Genomic DNA, 16,275 nt, shown 5'->3' with positions numbered 1-16,275 from the left:
CCCTTACCACCTGGGGGCGGCCCGTCAGGGGCTCTAAGGATCCAGTTGCAGAGGGAGGTGTTTAGTCCCAGGGTCCTTAGCTTAATGATGAGCTTTGTGGGCACTATGGTGTTGAACGCTGAGCTTTAGTCATTGAACAGAATTCTCATATAGGTGTTCCTTTTGTCCAGGTGGGAAAGAGCAGGGTGGAGTGCGATTGAGATTGCGTCATCTGTGTATCTGTTGGGGTGGTATGCGAATTGGAGTGGGTCTAGGGTTTCTGGCATGATGGTGTTGATGTGAGCAATGACCAGCCTTTCAAAGTACGTCATGGCTACCGACGTGAGTCCTACGGTGCGGTAATCATTTAGGCAGGATCAAATCAAATCAAATCAAGTTTATTTTATATAGCCCTTCGTACATCAGCTAATATCTCGAAGTGCTGTACAGACACCCAGCCTAAAACCCCAAACAGCAAGCAATGCAGGTGTAGAAGCACGGTGGCTAGGAAAAACTCCCTAGAAAGGCCAAAATCTAGAAACCTAGAGAGGAACCAGGCTATGAGGGGTGGCCAGTCCTCTTCTGGCTGTGCTTCTGGCTGTGCTGGGTGGAGATTATAACAGAACTATGCCAAGATGTTCAAAATGTTCATAAGTGACAAGCATGGTCAAATAATAATCATGAATAATTTTCAGTTGGCTTTTCATAGCCGATCATCAAGAGTTGAAAATAGCAGGTCCGGGACAGGTGGCGGTTCCATAAACGCAGGCAGAACAGCTGAAACTGGAATAGCAGCAAGGCCAGGTGGACTGGGGACAGCAAGGAGCCATCACGCCCGGCAGCCCCGACGCACGGTCCCAGGGCTCAGGTCCTCCGAGAGAGAGAAAGAGAGAGAAGGAGAGAATTAGAGAGAGCCAAGATTTTCAAAATGTTCATAAATGACAAGCATGGTCAAATAATAATCAGGAATAAATGTCAGTTGGCTTTTCATAGCCGATCATTAAGAATTGAAAACAGCAGGTCTGGGACAGGTAGGGGTTCCATAACCGCAGGCAGAACAGTTGAAACTGGAACAGCAGCAAGGCCAGGTGGACTGGGGACAGCAAGGAGTCATCATGCCCGGTTTGCCGTGACGTATGGTCCTAGGGCTCAGGTTCTCCGAGAGAGAGAAAGAAAGAGAGAACGAGAGAATTAGAGAGAGCATACTTAAATTCACACAGGACACTGGATAAGATAGGAGAAGTACTCCAGGTATAACCAACTGACCCTAGCCCCCCGACACATAAACTACTGCAGCATAAATACTGGAGGCTGAGACAGGAGGGGTCAGGAGACACTGTGGCCCCATCCGATGATACCCCCGGACAGGGCCAAACAGGAAGGATATAACCCCACCCACTCTGCCAAAGCACAGCCCCCACACCACTAGAGGGATATCTTCAACCACCAACTTACAATCCTGAGACAAGGCCGAGTATAGCCCACAAAGATCTCCACCACAGCACAAACCAAGGGGGGGCGCCAACCCAGACAGGAAGATCACGTCAGTAACTCAACCCACTCAAGTGACGCACCCCTCCTAGGGACGGCATGAAAGAGCACCAGTAAGCCAGTGACTCAGCCCCCCCAGGTTACCTTCGCTTTCTTGGGCACAGGAACTATGTTGGTCTGTTTGAAATGTGTAGGTGTTACAGACTCGGCCAGGGAGAGGTTGAAAATGTCAGTGAAGACACTTGCCAGTTGGTCTGCGCATGCTTTGAGTGCACGTCCTGGTAATCCGTCTGGCCCCGCGGCTTGGTGAATGTTGACCTGTTTAAAGTCTTGCTCACATCGGCTACGGAAAGCATGAGTATGGTACGGTTGTATATCAGACCTGGGTACCAAATAGTATTCGCTTTCTGTTAAATACTTTATCTGTGCTTTATCGACCTTGCCTGATGTAAAGCAACCCCTGGATTAGTCGCAAAAGTCCCAACCCTTCCCACCTGGCACTCCAGGCAGGCTTAATCAAGCTCAAAGTATTCATAACCAATCCTTTTTGAACCCAGGTCTGGTTAGAAATGTGGTGTTCTTTTTAATTATGGAGAGTTACTCCATGTGGTTGCCTTGGAAACATAAAGACAACATCAGTGCTAGTCTTTCTGCACATTGGCATAGTTGGTAATGTCTTTATTGATTTGGCATCAACATCTGGACTAGCAATTGGATCTTCATGAAAAACATGTATTTTCTTAGCCGATAATCAGCTTGTTTCATTGTATAGCTCTTGACAGGTAGCACAAACCACATAACATTCTGTTAAATCTTCCACAAATTAAATATAGAGCCTACTAAGCCTATACTATGAACAAGGTATTATATAGCTAACACGATCAAAGAAAATAGAACATGTATTAGTTATTTGCAGTTGTTGTGCACATTATAAAAAAGGAGAGGAGCTTCCTTTATCCGGTGATGATTATTGGAGAGAGGGCGACTCACATACAGTATCCATTGTGCTTTGCTGTAGGCCTGTATTTTTAAGAAGTGTCCCCTCACGGCACAGTGAAATGCATCCATTTCCTGTTCATTATTTTCCAGCGAGTGTTGCAAACGAGCTCAAATGAGACAATCAAAGCACTTATATCCTAATGCCTGTGTTCCCTCTCCGTGAAACATAGGACTAATAATCACTGAAAATGAATGGGGCCCATAAAACACTGCAATACCCCCCGGTCCCTCCGCCATTTACTCTTTCGCTTGCTTAGCCATTTGGGCATTTCCGTAAATTATTAACCCTTGAAAACTGTTATTTCATTCATGAATAATTGAGAGAGGAATTGCAGAAAAAGGGAAGATGCAGGGAAGCATGACAGACAGGACCTTTCAGGGTAATTATTGTGATCTGGAAATGGGGAAAAGTGGGAAGAGCTGCATTGTGCATCCAGATGTTCCTGTTTGTAATCTGCTGTAAACACTTTTTAGTTTAGAAAAATACCAAAAAGCCTAATCTGACTTTAAAATGTAATTTAAAAAGCTGAGAATTCTCCAATAATTTTTAGACAACTCATTAACAATTTAATGGTGTGCACTTCACCTAGGCAGAGCGAAGCAAATACAATAGATGGATTAATGTTATAAATTATATATGTCTGAAGTTCAATGTAACCAATGTAGTTTCTCATAGCTGTATGTAAAGTCCTTTATCAAAGCTTTATTTTGTGTAATGCCCTTTAAATTGATAATAACACACTTTCACTTTACCTGCATATTTTAGATACAAATAGCAGCCCAAAAATGCTTTTATGAACAGTACATGCAATATTTCTTTGATTTATAATGTATTGTTCCATTTGCCATATTATAAAAGACCAGCCTTGCACTTTCCTTTTAACATCAAGCTTGGCACTTCAATCATTGCAACTCTTTCTCGTGGATACTCTTATTCAGGAAATAATATATTCCCACTGGGCACACCACGTCAATGGACAATTGGGTAATATTTGGTTGAGACGTTGATCAATAACATTGCAATCTTTATTCACCCACACAAAGACAGCTAAATGACCTATGCGTTATCACTATGCCTTCAGCCATCTAAAAGCAGAATCAACATGAGGACTTAATCCTGTGGTTGAAATGTCACCCTCCAAACAACAGTCTACGTTAAACGTTTTTTCCCCCCGCAAATTCAGTGTATTTCAAACCTAAATTCCTCTTCACAAAACGTTGACAAATTATCTTGAAACGCCATTGATTCAACCAGTTTGTGCAGAGTGAGTTTTCTTTCTCTTACGGGTTCCTATAATATATTATCTGACAGGGAATGACCTATTGACCCTGTGAGACCCATGGATACCACTATGTTTCCAGGTTTACCCTCTCCCCTTCCTCATTGTCTCTCTCTACCACTTCAGTACCTATTTACAGTACAAGGTAAACTGATACAGAACTGTTAGTCCTTCAACAAGAGCGGGCCCTTTTACATTTTGAATTGGAGATAAACAAACTGTATTAGCTCAATGGTTTTGCCGCATTCACACGCCAACCATGAGATGAAGGCTGAGGATAAGAACTCGTGCTGCTCGGTCTTTAGGGGCGAGATAAGACTTACAAAATGGCAGTTCGAATCAGAGAATCTGTTCGTAACTCAATCCTGTTCCATATCAATAGTTGTATAACAATGCCAACTTGATAGTATTGTATCAGAACTTGATTACAATAACATGTACTTTCGTTGGTATCGCACAGGACAGGTTCCCATGAGGCTTTTGAAATTAGTGTATACAAAACAGGCATAGGAAATGAGTATTGTGACTCCATGCAAACATGAAAATGTATGTATTATCTGCAATACAAGTGACAGATCAACATCAATGATACTGCCCTTTTGTGCCTACATGCAAAAGAACAAAAATACAACATTTCGTTTTAAATAGAAGATACTTTGGATAAATGTCTGAGAATCACCACCATGTTTGCAGCGGCAGTCTAAATTAAAAACGTTCCCACTAATTTTGGGAAGATTTTACCACCACCAACCTAGTAAATTTGCTAGAAATATGGTAAGGACATATTTAACATAATTACTCAATTCTCTGGGGCTTCTCTGCTCCCCATATCACTTGATTTACTAAAACCCCAAGTCTCTCGACTCTCCTTAAATTAGGTCACGGCTGCGATGTAACTCGAGCCCTGTAACATGCACCTAGTAGGACTTGTATTACTTAAGCACCCTCGAATCGATCAGCAATGTATTATTCAGGAGCATCTGGTGGTAAGGTTGTCAATGTCAAACGTGGTATGCATGACTGATCTACTCTAGAGTGACTAGTCTGTGACGAGTCGACAAGGAGTTAATGGTCGCAGGCTGGCTGCCATTAAAGGGGCAATCTGGGATGGGTACATCCATTTTTGGCCGCTTTGGTGCTGTTTCAATTCCAGATTGTCCCATTAAAGAAATGTTACGATAGAATCAGGACTATGTAATAAAATTATTACTATTCAATCTGATGCAACTGTTAGCTGAGGCAAGATTACATTGTATGAAATCTTTTAGTTTTTAAAAAACTTACTTCAAGCTCGTAAGCAGACCTGACAAAGTGTTGACATTAATATTTTAATTCCACACACATTTCAAGCTCCGTCCATGTTGAATTCTGAGTTCAAATTGGTGTCGTTGCATCTTGTCGATTACAAAGCTTCCTGTGAAAGTGATATATTCCACGAGAGAACAGGCAGTGACCTCAAAGACCGGGCTCTCCCGTTCAAGCACTCGCATTACTGCATTTTCTCTCAGTCCCATTGGGCACAACAGCTGTCTCTACATTGGGAGGTAGAGGACATGGTACACCATAACTCAATTGGCCTTTAACAAATTTCAAAATCCATTTAACAAATCACTCACTCAAAAGTTTGCCGAGAAATTAGCACAATGTAAATGCCCTGGAAATGTACTTTGATTAACTAGTTATGTTCAGTGGCTTGAAAGCGGGATATCGTTATGCCTATTATGGCATAGTCCCTTTGTCCTGTCTGCCTAACAGTGATAAAATGCTACTTCATTGGCATTCTAAGGATTGTATTTATGGTCGGTAAGCATTATTGATATGTGAAATCTACACATTTTCAAATGCTCAGTTCATTTGATATATCTTCTTCACTGTCTGATAGAGAAACAGAAGCACTATTACATTGGTGGCGTACAATATATTGACATGGCATTTTGGTGGCATTATGAAGGTTGTTTAATATCGTCTTATTGTATTGTAACATCAAATGATCCATCATCCTGAGCATGACGGACGGTTCTAACTGGTTGGATAGAGGTGATGCTCAAGGTTTATGACGGTTAGCCCAATGTAAAATATATAGCTGGACCTATAAACGCGTTGGACCCTTGATTAAAAAAAACCTAGAGTGTGTCTATCCTAATGGATCATCCATTGGGACAATGACATTTACTGCATAGACACAACTTATTTTCGCTCTCCTTCTTCTAAGGGGCAAAGGTCAGTTCAACAGATGAAAAAGGAGGAGTGTTCAGACAAAGTGTTATCCAAAACTGTGTTGAATTTATTAAAATGACTAAAGAGGACATTTTAACAATATGATAATGGTTGCCAAGGCTCCCTGTTCAGTACATTGTCATGCTTAACTATGAAAGTAAGACGAGCTAAACAATGTGTGAAATACTAGAACATTAAATCAAGCTGATTTCTAGATACGCACGGATTTGAAGACAAAGGACGAGATTGCGCTAGAAGATTGATTTTGTTTTTGTTAATGGTGCAAAATGCCCCGTTCAACCCATCTCTGAAACCCTGATTGTGAGAGTTCTGTCTTTACATAAGGAGTGGGGCTTATACAACAGATTATCAATAAATAATGCATTAGCTCCCATCTGGCTGCATTGCCTTCCCTTATCAAAGCCTGGGCTTGTCGATATTCCCAGCTTCGCTGTTTCCTGACCTCTTCGATTGCCTCCCTTGCCTTCCCTTTGCACCCACCAGCTTCATCCAGAGCATTGGAAACATGCTTCCCATGTTCCTAGTGCTGCCGTTCATGTACACCGTCTGCATGACCATGAAGGGCCTCATCCTGGAGAAGGCTCAAGGTGTAAACGCATTGTTGGTGTAAACGCATTACAGGAAATATACACTACCGGTCAAAAGTTTTAGAACACCTACTCATTCAAGGGTTTTTCTTAATTTTGACAGTTTTCTACATTGCAGAATAATAGTGAAGACATCAACACTATGAAATAACACATATGGAATCATGTAGTAACCAAAAAAGTGTTAAACCAATAAAAATATATTTTATATTTGAGATTCTTCAAATAGCCACCCTTTTCCTTGATGAGAGCTTTGCACACTCTTGGCATTCTCTCAACCAGCTTCATGAGGTAGTCACCTGGAATGCATTTCAATTAACAGGTGTGCCTTCTTAAAAGTTAATTTGTGGAATTTATATTCTTCTAAATGCATTTGAGCCAATCAGTTGTGTTGTGACAAGGTAGGGGGTATACAGAAGATAGCCCTATTTGGTAAAAGACCAAGTCCATATTATGGCAAGGACAGGTCAAATAAGCAAATCTCAAATCTCAAATATATTTTGTTTTGTTTTGGTTACTACATGATTCCATATGTGTTATTTCATAGTTTTGATGTCTTCACTATTATTCTACAATGTAGAAAAAAGTACAAATAAAGAAACCCTTGAATGAGTAGGTTTTCTTTTGACTGGTAGTGTATAGTAATGTAATTTGTTTAAGGAGAAGTACACATTACAGGAACAGAGCCATTTAAATATATAATAACGCAATATTGTTTAAAGAGAAGTACAGAGAAAACAAATATTATTTTAAAGAGGTGCACAATAGTTTGTTTATACTAGATCTTAAAGATACTTGATTTGTAAAGTGGTTGTGTTTTGTTCTTTGGAACTCTTGCTCCTGTTAATTGCGGGACAACTAATACCAAGAACAAATCGAACCAGGCATGACGTTGATTATCTCAATTTCCACTATCATGCTAATTTATTGAGAATGGCACTAAAATTGTAATTTCCCTCCAATAAAGTCAAGTTTGGATGTGTGTACAACCTTCCATAGTCTGCGTTGTTTTAATATTATATGCCCATGGGGAGAAATGATGGTGCTTGTAAATGTATTTAAAACAAGTTTTTGTTTTGTTAAAATTTGATTCAAATAATTTGTTCTCTTTTTAGGCCTCATCAATAATGAATTTAATATTGCTTATTGACAATGTTTGGCATGTCCATGCCCAGCCATAATGCAATTTACAGTAAGCCTAGCCTCTATATCAGTGTGAATGCTATTGAAACCATGAAATTACTTATAGCAATGTGGACTGCAAATGGGTTCAAATTAACGTAATTAGCAAAGATATATCTACATTTTGTTATTTTGTTTCTGTAAGCCATTTAACAAACTAACATTGGAATTGGAGTTGATTCCAAGCAATTAAATAAAATACGGTAAATACACAACTTGAAGTAACCACATATTTCGCCACGGAGCATGTTCTGATTAGCCAGTAAGAGGCCAATAAGAGGCCCACCCACAGCTTTTTCATTCATCAAAACCCAGGCTTTCGTGCTAACGACAGCAAGTGGGACAATAATTGTGATTGTGAAAATAGAAAAAATATTTCTGACACCCCTGAACCTACAGCGCTACTGACCTGCATTTAGGCTTAGATTTACCATTGCGTTAGGCTGTTGCTCTGTGGCTTAAATGCACTTTACATCACTCTTCTGTGTCATCGAACTTGCCGGGTGCAATTTAATGGCGTATCTGTTCAATTGATCCCCTGTCTGTGGACTAATGTGCGTCTAAGCTAAATTGTAGAATATTTATCCCAATGAGGCGGGCATTTTGTTTGCTCATCATCACCACACATTTTTTTTGCATCGTTATCTGCCTCTTAAAGGTATGGTGTCCTTTTCAGCCTCCTAATTCATATTCACGGTTATATGACAAAGACAAGGATTATTCTTAATTTAGATCAGCTAATCAATTTTTTGCAGTTTAATTGGAAAATTCTCATAGTAAATAAAACAGCTCTGGGCAAAATGTAATTTCGCCGTCACCCTAATGTGTTTTCCAGCCATTAATAACAATAAATTGAGTTAGTTGGGTGCCTTGGAGGAACAACTGGGCATGATGTGTATTCAAATCATAGAGCCCTATTCTAAATGTCATGGCCATTTGCAGCATGTTAGTATAACAGGGAATTAGAAGGCAATTATTTGACTGCTGTGTCTGGATTAGGTGTGACTGCCATAAGATTTGTCATCCACACCTGAGTCCCCATGTTCTTTTCCACTTGCCATTTCACTCCAGGCGGATGTCAAAACACTAATGTCCCTCCTATCTAGACTGATTAATTGGAGTTTATTAATATTGTTGGCCCAAATACTGTGGCCCTTGTCTGCTTCCCACTCAAGGAAACAGTAGAGTATAGGGGGCATGTTGATCACCACTAAAGTCATACAGTAAATCACGATTGGTGTATCCCTAATGGAAATACTGTATGACTTTAGTGGTGATCAACATGCCCCCTATACTCTACATTTAATATGTCCTCATAATGTCCCCTCCCCATTTTAGCGTCTGTGAACAAAATTCACATTTTCTTTGAGTGTACCTCTCTGTGGTTGCTAAAGATCCCATGGCACGTATTGTAAGAGTAGAGGTGTTAACCCTGGTGTCCTGGCTAAATTCCAAATCTGGCTCAAATCATAATTTGAACATCTTGGCCATGTTCTGTTATAATCTCCACCAGGAACAGCCAGAAGAGGACTGGCCACCCTTCATAGCCTGGTTCCTCTAGGTTTCTTCCAAGGTTCCGGCCTTTCTAGGGAGTTTTCCTAGCCACCGTGCTTCTACACCTGCATTGCTTGCTGTTTGGGGTTTTAGGCTGGGTTTCTCTACAGCACTTTGTGACACCAGCTGATGTAAGAAGGGCTTTATAAATCAATTTGATTGATTGATTGATCATGGCCACCTTATTATCCCCAATAATTACAATTGTCTCATTCACTCCCACTCCTCTCCCCTGTAACTATTCCCAAGGTCGTTGATATTGTTGTGACGTGACTCTCATTAATGTGATGACTGTTATTTATCGAATAATTACCTACTATGTTTAATTGTTACTAGATTAAATTAATAATGTAACAATTAACTCATTAGGATTTTGGGGCACCACGGGAGAAGTTGTTTAACTTTTTAGGGATAGGGGGCAGCATAGGGGGCAGCATAGCGTGCCCAAATTGAACTGTCTCCTACTCTGTCCCAGATGCTAATATATGCATATTATTTTCCCTCTTTTGTGGGTAAGAGGGTTTGGTAGTTGTCAGCTATTTACCAAGCTGATGTGAGGCCTTTGATCCTCACCCATGACAGTCATGACAATGTAAATAAGAATGTGTTTTCAGTCAACTTACCTGGTAAAATAAGGGTTAAAAAAAGTATTTATTAATAACTGCTGCCAAGGTAACAAAGTTACTTTGCAGAAAATGAATGAGATCAAAAAGATGGAAATCCATATCTCAGGTCACTTGAATTCTATCCCCACCATGCAGGAACACAGCCCCCATTGATACGACAAATAAAGTAAATTTGCTGTAAATCTAAATGTATCTATCAAGTTTGTTGCTAGAAATCAAGTTACCACTGTAGGTACATCATACACTCATTGGGATTTTGCCACAACCATAGCTCAACCATAGCTAGTAGAAAATGTCAATCATCATCCGGATGTGACTGGGCCGTGTACCCTCTGCCCCCTCCTTCTTCCTCTCCCATCTGACCCCTCCCCCTATTAGGTTCCTTCGCTCGCTGGCACGCTCTCTGCCCCTGTACATGACCCTGGCCTGGATCTACTCGGTGGCAATGATCGTGAAGGGCATCGTTATGGAGAAGGAGGCGCGTCTGAAGGAGACCGTGAGGATGATGGGGCTGAGGAGCTCCACCTACTGGCTGAGCTGGGCCGTGTCCAGCATGCTGCCGCTGGCTGTCAGTGCGCTCCTCCTCACCCTCATCCTCAAGGTGATTCACCACTAATTCCAGACCTTTCACCAGTTCTTGGAGGGTTGTGGGCATCAACTGTGGGCTTAGGCTGTCAATGACTTGATGAGAGGAGAGTGATACTTGTATTGTAATAAGCATGTAATAAGCCTGTAATAAACTATAATTAGAAGTCATACCAAACAGCAGACCTGGGCCTAGTGTTGTAACATTTTAGATACATTTGGGTGAGGCTGTTAGCTTGCATACCACTGCTTGTAGTAAAACAAGTGCTGTAGCATTACTCCTAATGACAGTATTCAGTGGGTTTGGGTTTGTTCAATCAAAATGGTAGCGAGGAGGCGAGTTTAATCAAAGACTTGAGTTGCCCTGGAGCACAAACCTCCAAGACTGGGAAAGGATTTCCTTGTAATGCTGATAAGCAGAGTTACGCCACTATAGGGGTTATATTACAACTAACCATAGACTAACAAATAAAGGCTCACTCCTACAGAAAAACAACAAAACGGCAGCTCCACCAATTGGATTGCTGTTGAGATGGGGCAGGGGTGTAAGCACTTGCATAGACAGATTTATGGATGCAAGGACTGACCATCCTTTACGTCAACATGATGGTAAATCATATTTTGAAGCTGTGTTAGAAGTACAATAAGTGATATATTTTTAGTAGTAGTCTTGATAAGACACTATCAACACCTGGTGAGTAGCTCTGCCTACAGCTTGTCAAATCATTAACAATGAGTCATTTTAATCAAAAGCTTTATTTCTGTGCTTCTTTGTGCTGTCTTCACAAATAATAAGTTAATCACCACAATCAGTCGCAATCAATCTGCTTTTGTCTGTGAAGCTTGTTCATTGTAAAATAACCTTCTCTTGCCTGAGCTGCTAGACACAAGAAATGGTTATGCCTCGAACATCCATCGGCAATCAATACTCCCAAAGTGCTAACTCGGGTAGTTTAGCGGCTACCACTGGAATACTTAAAGAAATACATCCTAACTTGAAGTAATCAAATATGTAAAATGTTTGTATTAGTGAAAGTAAAACCATGATAGTGTAGGATTATTTTATAGGATATATTATTGTTTTCTAAGTCATGGTTGTGTAGTTCTAAAAATATGCTGAATCAGTTGTTTGGAATTGTAATGGTAATTGATTATCTACCTAACAACTACTTTGCTTTATGCTGATTGGTCAGATGTTTTTTAATTGTTGGAACAGGAAGTAGTTTAGTTTACGCATGGCTGTAACTATGGTACGTTTGTCATTAAACCTGCAAAATAGTAATCTGTATATATCCAGTGTTTATCCGTAGTCATCCATCCACTATGTAAAGAACCCTCAAACTACAATAGCCTTACTTTCACCTGTCACCCATCACTTACAGATCTGTGATTAACTCATGAAAATGAGGAAGGAAAATGCATTTCGAACAAGGTCACAGTGTTGTATCTTCCCCCTTTTTTCCCCTTTTATTATCACTTTCATCCCGGCCCTTTCCCGGTGCAGTATGGGAAGGTGCTGCAGTACAGCGACCCCTCTGTGATCTTCGTTTTCATGCTGGTTTTCTGCGTGGCCACCATCATGGAGTGTTTCCTCATCAGCGTGTTCTTCTCCAAGGCCAACCTGGCGGCGGCGTGCGGTGGCCTCATCTACTTCGTCCTCTACCTTCCACACCTCCTCTGCTATGCCTGGAGGGACGTCTTGGGGTTCCAGGTCAAAATCTCTGTGGTGAGTGGACCTATGGAACTACTGTTACTTCCACCACAAGTCCATAATGAACAGCAGAGACCCAGTGGGTGTTTATTAGGGTTTGGATTTGGAACTGTATTGAAGACTAAGTAAATGATTTTGTAATGGTGTTGAAGAGAGAGGAAGGTTGTACTTTGACCAAGAGAGTTGTGGGGTTCTACCTGCAAACATACAGTAAACACCAGGCACATGGTAGACATGGTGTGCAGGCTTTTGTTCTCGCAAAGCTTTAATAGCACACCTGATGCAATAAACAAACTGATGATTTGATTAATTATGTTGTGTTAAAACAAAAGCTTGGGTCTCCAGAACCAATGTTACTAAAACACACACACACACACACACACACACACACAGACACAGTACAGATGCTGGGATAATATCCAACCACTGTGCGATCCCCATGATCTAAACTATAGATCCTTGCACTGACACGCAAGTATCATTTGGATTGTAAGCAGGGGCATAGAGTACCACAGTATGTGTCATACAGTGCCTTGCAAAATATTTTGTTGACTTACAACCTGGAATTAAAAAAGATTTTTGGGGGGTTTGTGTCATATGATTTGCACAACATGCCTACCACTTTGAAGATGCAACATATTTTTTATTGTGAAACAAACAAGAAATAAGACAAAAAAACAGAAGACTTGAGCATGCATAACTATTCACCCCACAAAGTCAATACTTTGTAGAGTCACCTTTTGCATCAATTACAGCTGCAAGTCTCTTGGGGTATGTCTCTATAAGCTTGGCACATCTAGCCACTGGGATTTTTGCCCATTCTTCAATGCAAAACTGCTCCAACTCCTTCAAGTTGGATGGGTTCCTGCTGGTGTACAGCAATCTTTAATAAGTCATACCACAGATTCTCAAATGGATTGAGGTCTGGGCTTTGACTAGGCCATTCCAAGACATTTAAATGTTTCCCCTTAAACCACTCGAGTGTTGCTTTAGCAGTATGCTTAGGGTCATTGTCCTGCTGGAAGGCGAACCTCCGTCCCTGTCTCAAATCTCTGGAAGACTGAAACAGGTTTCCCTCAAGAATTTCCCTGTATTTAGCACCATCCATCATTCCTTAAATTCTGACCAGTTTCCCAGTCCCTGCCGATGAAAAACATCCCCACAGCAAGATGCTGCCACCACCATACTTCACTGTGGGGAAGATGTTCTCGGGGTGATGAGAGGTGTTGGGTTTGCGCCAGACATAGCGTTTTCCTTGATGGACAAAAAGCTCAATTTTAGTCTCATCTGACCAGAGTACCTTCTTCCATATGTTTGGGGAGTCTCTCACATGCTTTTTGGCGAACACCAAACGTGTTTGCTTATTTTTTTCTTTAAGCAATGGCTTTTTTCTGGCCACTCTTCTGTAAAGCCCAGCTCTGTGGAGTGTACGACTTAAAATGGTCCTATGGACAGATACTCCAATCTCCGCTGTGGAGCTTTGCAGCTCCTTCAGGGTTATCTTTGGTCTCTTTGTTGCCTCTCTGATTAATGCCCTCCTTGCCTGGTCCGTAAGTTTTGGTGGGCGGCCCTCTCTTGGCAGGTTTGTTGTGGTGCCATATTCTTTCCATTTTTTAATAATGGATTTAATGGTGCTCTGTGGGATGTTCAAAGTTTCTGATATTTTTTTATAACCCAACCCTGATCTGTACTTCTCCACAACTTTGTCCCTGACCTGTTTGGACCTCTCCTTGGTCTTCATGGTACCGCTTGCTTGGTAGTGCCCCTTGCTTAGTGGTGTTGCAGAATCTGGGGCCTTTCAGAACAGGTGTATATATACTGAGATCATGTGACACTTAGATTGCACACAGGTGGACTTTATATAACTACTTATGTGACTTCTGAAGGTAATTGGTTGCACCAGATCTTATTTAGGGGCTTCATAGCAAAGGGGGTGGATACATATGCACACACCACTTTTCTGTTTTTTATTTCACTTCACCAATTTGGACTATTTTGTGTATGTCCATTACATGAAATCCAAATAAAAATCTATTTAAATTACAGGTTGTAATTCAACAAAATACGAAAAACGCCAAGGGGGATGAATACTTTTACAAGGCACTGTAATACCCATTAAACCTAGCGGGCAAACAGGGAAATGGTTCCAATCGTTTTTCAATTTTCCCATAGGGGATTTGAGAAACACTTAAAATGAGGGCTGTGTTTTGTGTATGCTTACCCTGGCATGACGTTATGATAACCGTGTAAATCTCTCTAGGACAAGGTGACTTTTAGCAATATATTCACCTGTATTTACCCCGCCAAAATGAAATGCTAATTATGCCATGATGATCTTCACGAGATTGCTGAATTTAGTCAAAGGTAAGAATCTCTGGATTAACTATCTAATATTAGCTAAATGTAGTAATTAATAAATTGGCAAAATTTCTTTAAATAGACAATTCTGTGAACTGTCTTGTGCAAGTTTTTTAAATTGACACAATACCTGTTAGCAAAGGCGTCAGCTAGAGGTGACGTGCAGGAGCTTGCAGGGATTTGTAGTCTTGCATGATGTCTACTTTGATGTCAATAAGCCTTTTTGAATCTGAGAGTAAATTGAGCCAAATATATTGATAAAAGTCACTTTTTACAACAGAGATTTACATGGGTTATCAAAATGTCACGCCAGGGTAAGCTTACACGAAACACAGCCCTTATTTTAAATGTTTATAAAATCCCCTATTGGAAAATGAATGGTGGAAAAACGATTGGAACCATTTTCCTGTTTGACCGCAAGGTTTTATGGGTATTATGACACTTCCACTGTGGGGCTCTATTAATGATATTCCTATGTGCCTTGTAACCATTCTTCTCTCAACCTTTTAACTCTGCCAATGTATCACCAGAACTAGATTGTTAACTTCAATAACTCCCTGATGTTATTGTATTTGCCATTTCATCCAATTATTTATTGATCTCTCCCAACTTTCCCCATTAAGTTTGCATGTTTTGGGGTGTACCCCATTGCCCTTAGCCCTTACTGTATACAAAATCAATTTGCGATACTTTTTTCTGTGATCTGAAAGTCGGAGATTTCCTCTGACAATAATAATAATAACATTGAGTCATGTTGTTTAATTTCCTATATGGTGCAGTTATTGAGCTTTTAAGGTTTAGTTCAAACGGTGATATTACTTTTCCTTTTCTGACTGCTCTCTGCCAAAAGTAGGGGAGACCGGGGTTGGTTGTTACACGGTTTACTCTTGTGTGTTATTTCTCAGCACCAGTATATCTCACAAGACTCCTTTCAACATTAATAGAAAGACCAAGGTCTTGGGTTGAAATAGGGACCCTTTTTATCGTCATATCTTCTTCCACTCTGTGCACCTGTGACAACCAGCCCGCAGGGTTGGTGGTGTCACACAGTATGGGGTTGGTTGTCACAATGTTTGCTAGCAGCTTATTCCTTTTGTAACAGGAAATTAAGCAATATAGCACACAGTCTTAGAAATAGCGTTTCTTTGATCGAACAATGTTTAAACTTCAGGAATGTATGCGTGTGTATGCGTGTGTTTGCATATTTATATGTACATGTGTGGGTGTGGGACAGAAACAATGTGTGTGAGAGAGGGAGGCAACAAACCCACATAGCACAGATACCACTGCCCATAGGATGTATACAGTACATGATGCAGTTTAGACTTTGCACAGATGTCTCCACACTACATATTCCCAACACATTTTGATTCGTCGGTCAAAGGAGTTTGTGTTTACTGGGAAGGGAGGTCTCTATAGCAACAACAGCACAAAAGAGCTTGGGATTTATTGTATTCTGGCTCTGATCAATGTGGTTATAATGGAGTTGATAGTGACAAACAACCCCACATTCCATGTGATAACCATCCCCAACCAACCCCCAATGCTAATTGCCCCCCTAATTTTACTTACAACTTGGCCTGACTTAGCAAATCAGAAAAAGGTTTGGAATGCAGCTCCCCATTTCCTCTATTCAACAAACCACAAATGTCATGTACATTCCCATAATTCAAGCATTTAAATAA

General features: G+C 40.7%; 1 protein-coding gene across 1 annotated transcript in view; it reads left to right on the top strand.

Moving 5' to 3' along the window:
- LOC139534553 (phospholipid-transporting ATPase ABCA1-like) overlaps nucleotides 1–16,275 on the top strand; it is a 292,873-nt gene that overhangs the window by 71,324 nt on the left and 205,274 nt on the right. Inside the window, exons 14-15 of the mRNA XM_071333760.1 lie at nucleotides 10,315–10,537; nucleotides 12,026–12,247. Coding sequence (XP_071189861.1) covers nucleotides 10,315–10,537; nucleotides 12,026–12,247 — 445 coding nt within the window. The remainder of the gene's footprint in view (nucleotides 1–10,314; nucleotides 10,538–12,025; nucleotides 12,248–16,275) is intronic.

Source organism: Salvelinus alpinus, chromosome 11, assembly GCF_045679555.1.
Source record: "Salvelinus alpinus chromosome 11, SLU_Salpinus.1, whole genome shotgun sequence".
Taxonomy (NCBI): Eukaryota; Metazoa; Chordata; class Actinopteri; order Salmoniformes; family Salmonidae; genus Salvelinus; species Salvelinus alpinus.
Note: the sequence above shows the minus strand (reverse complement) of the source record. Positions and strands in the feature narration are given on the sequence as shown.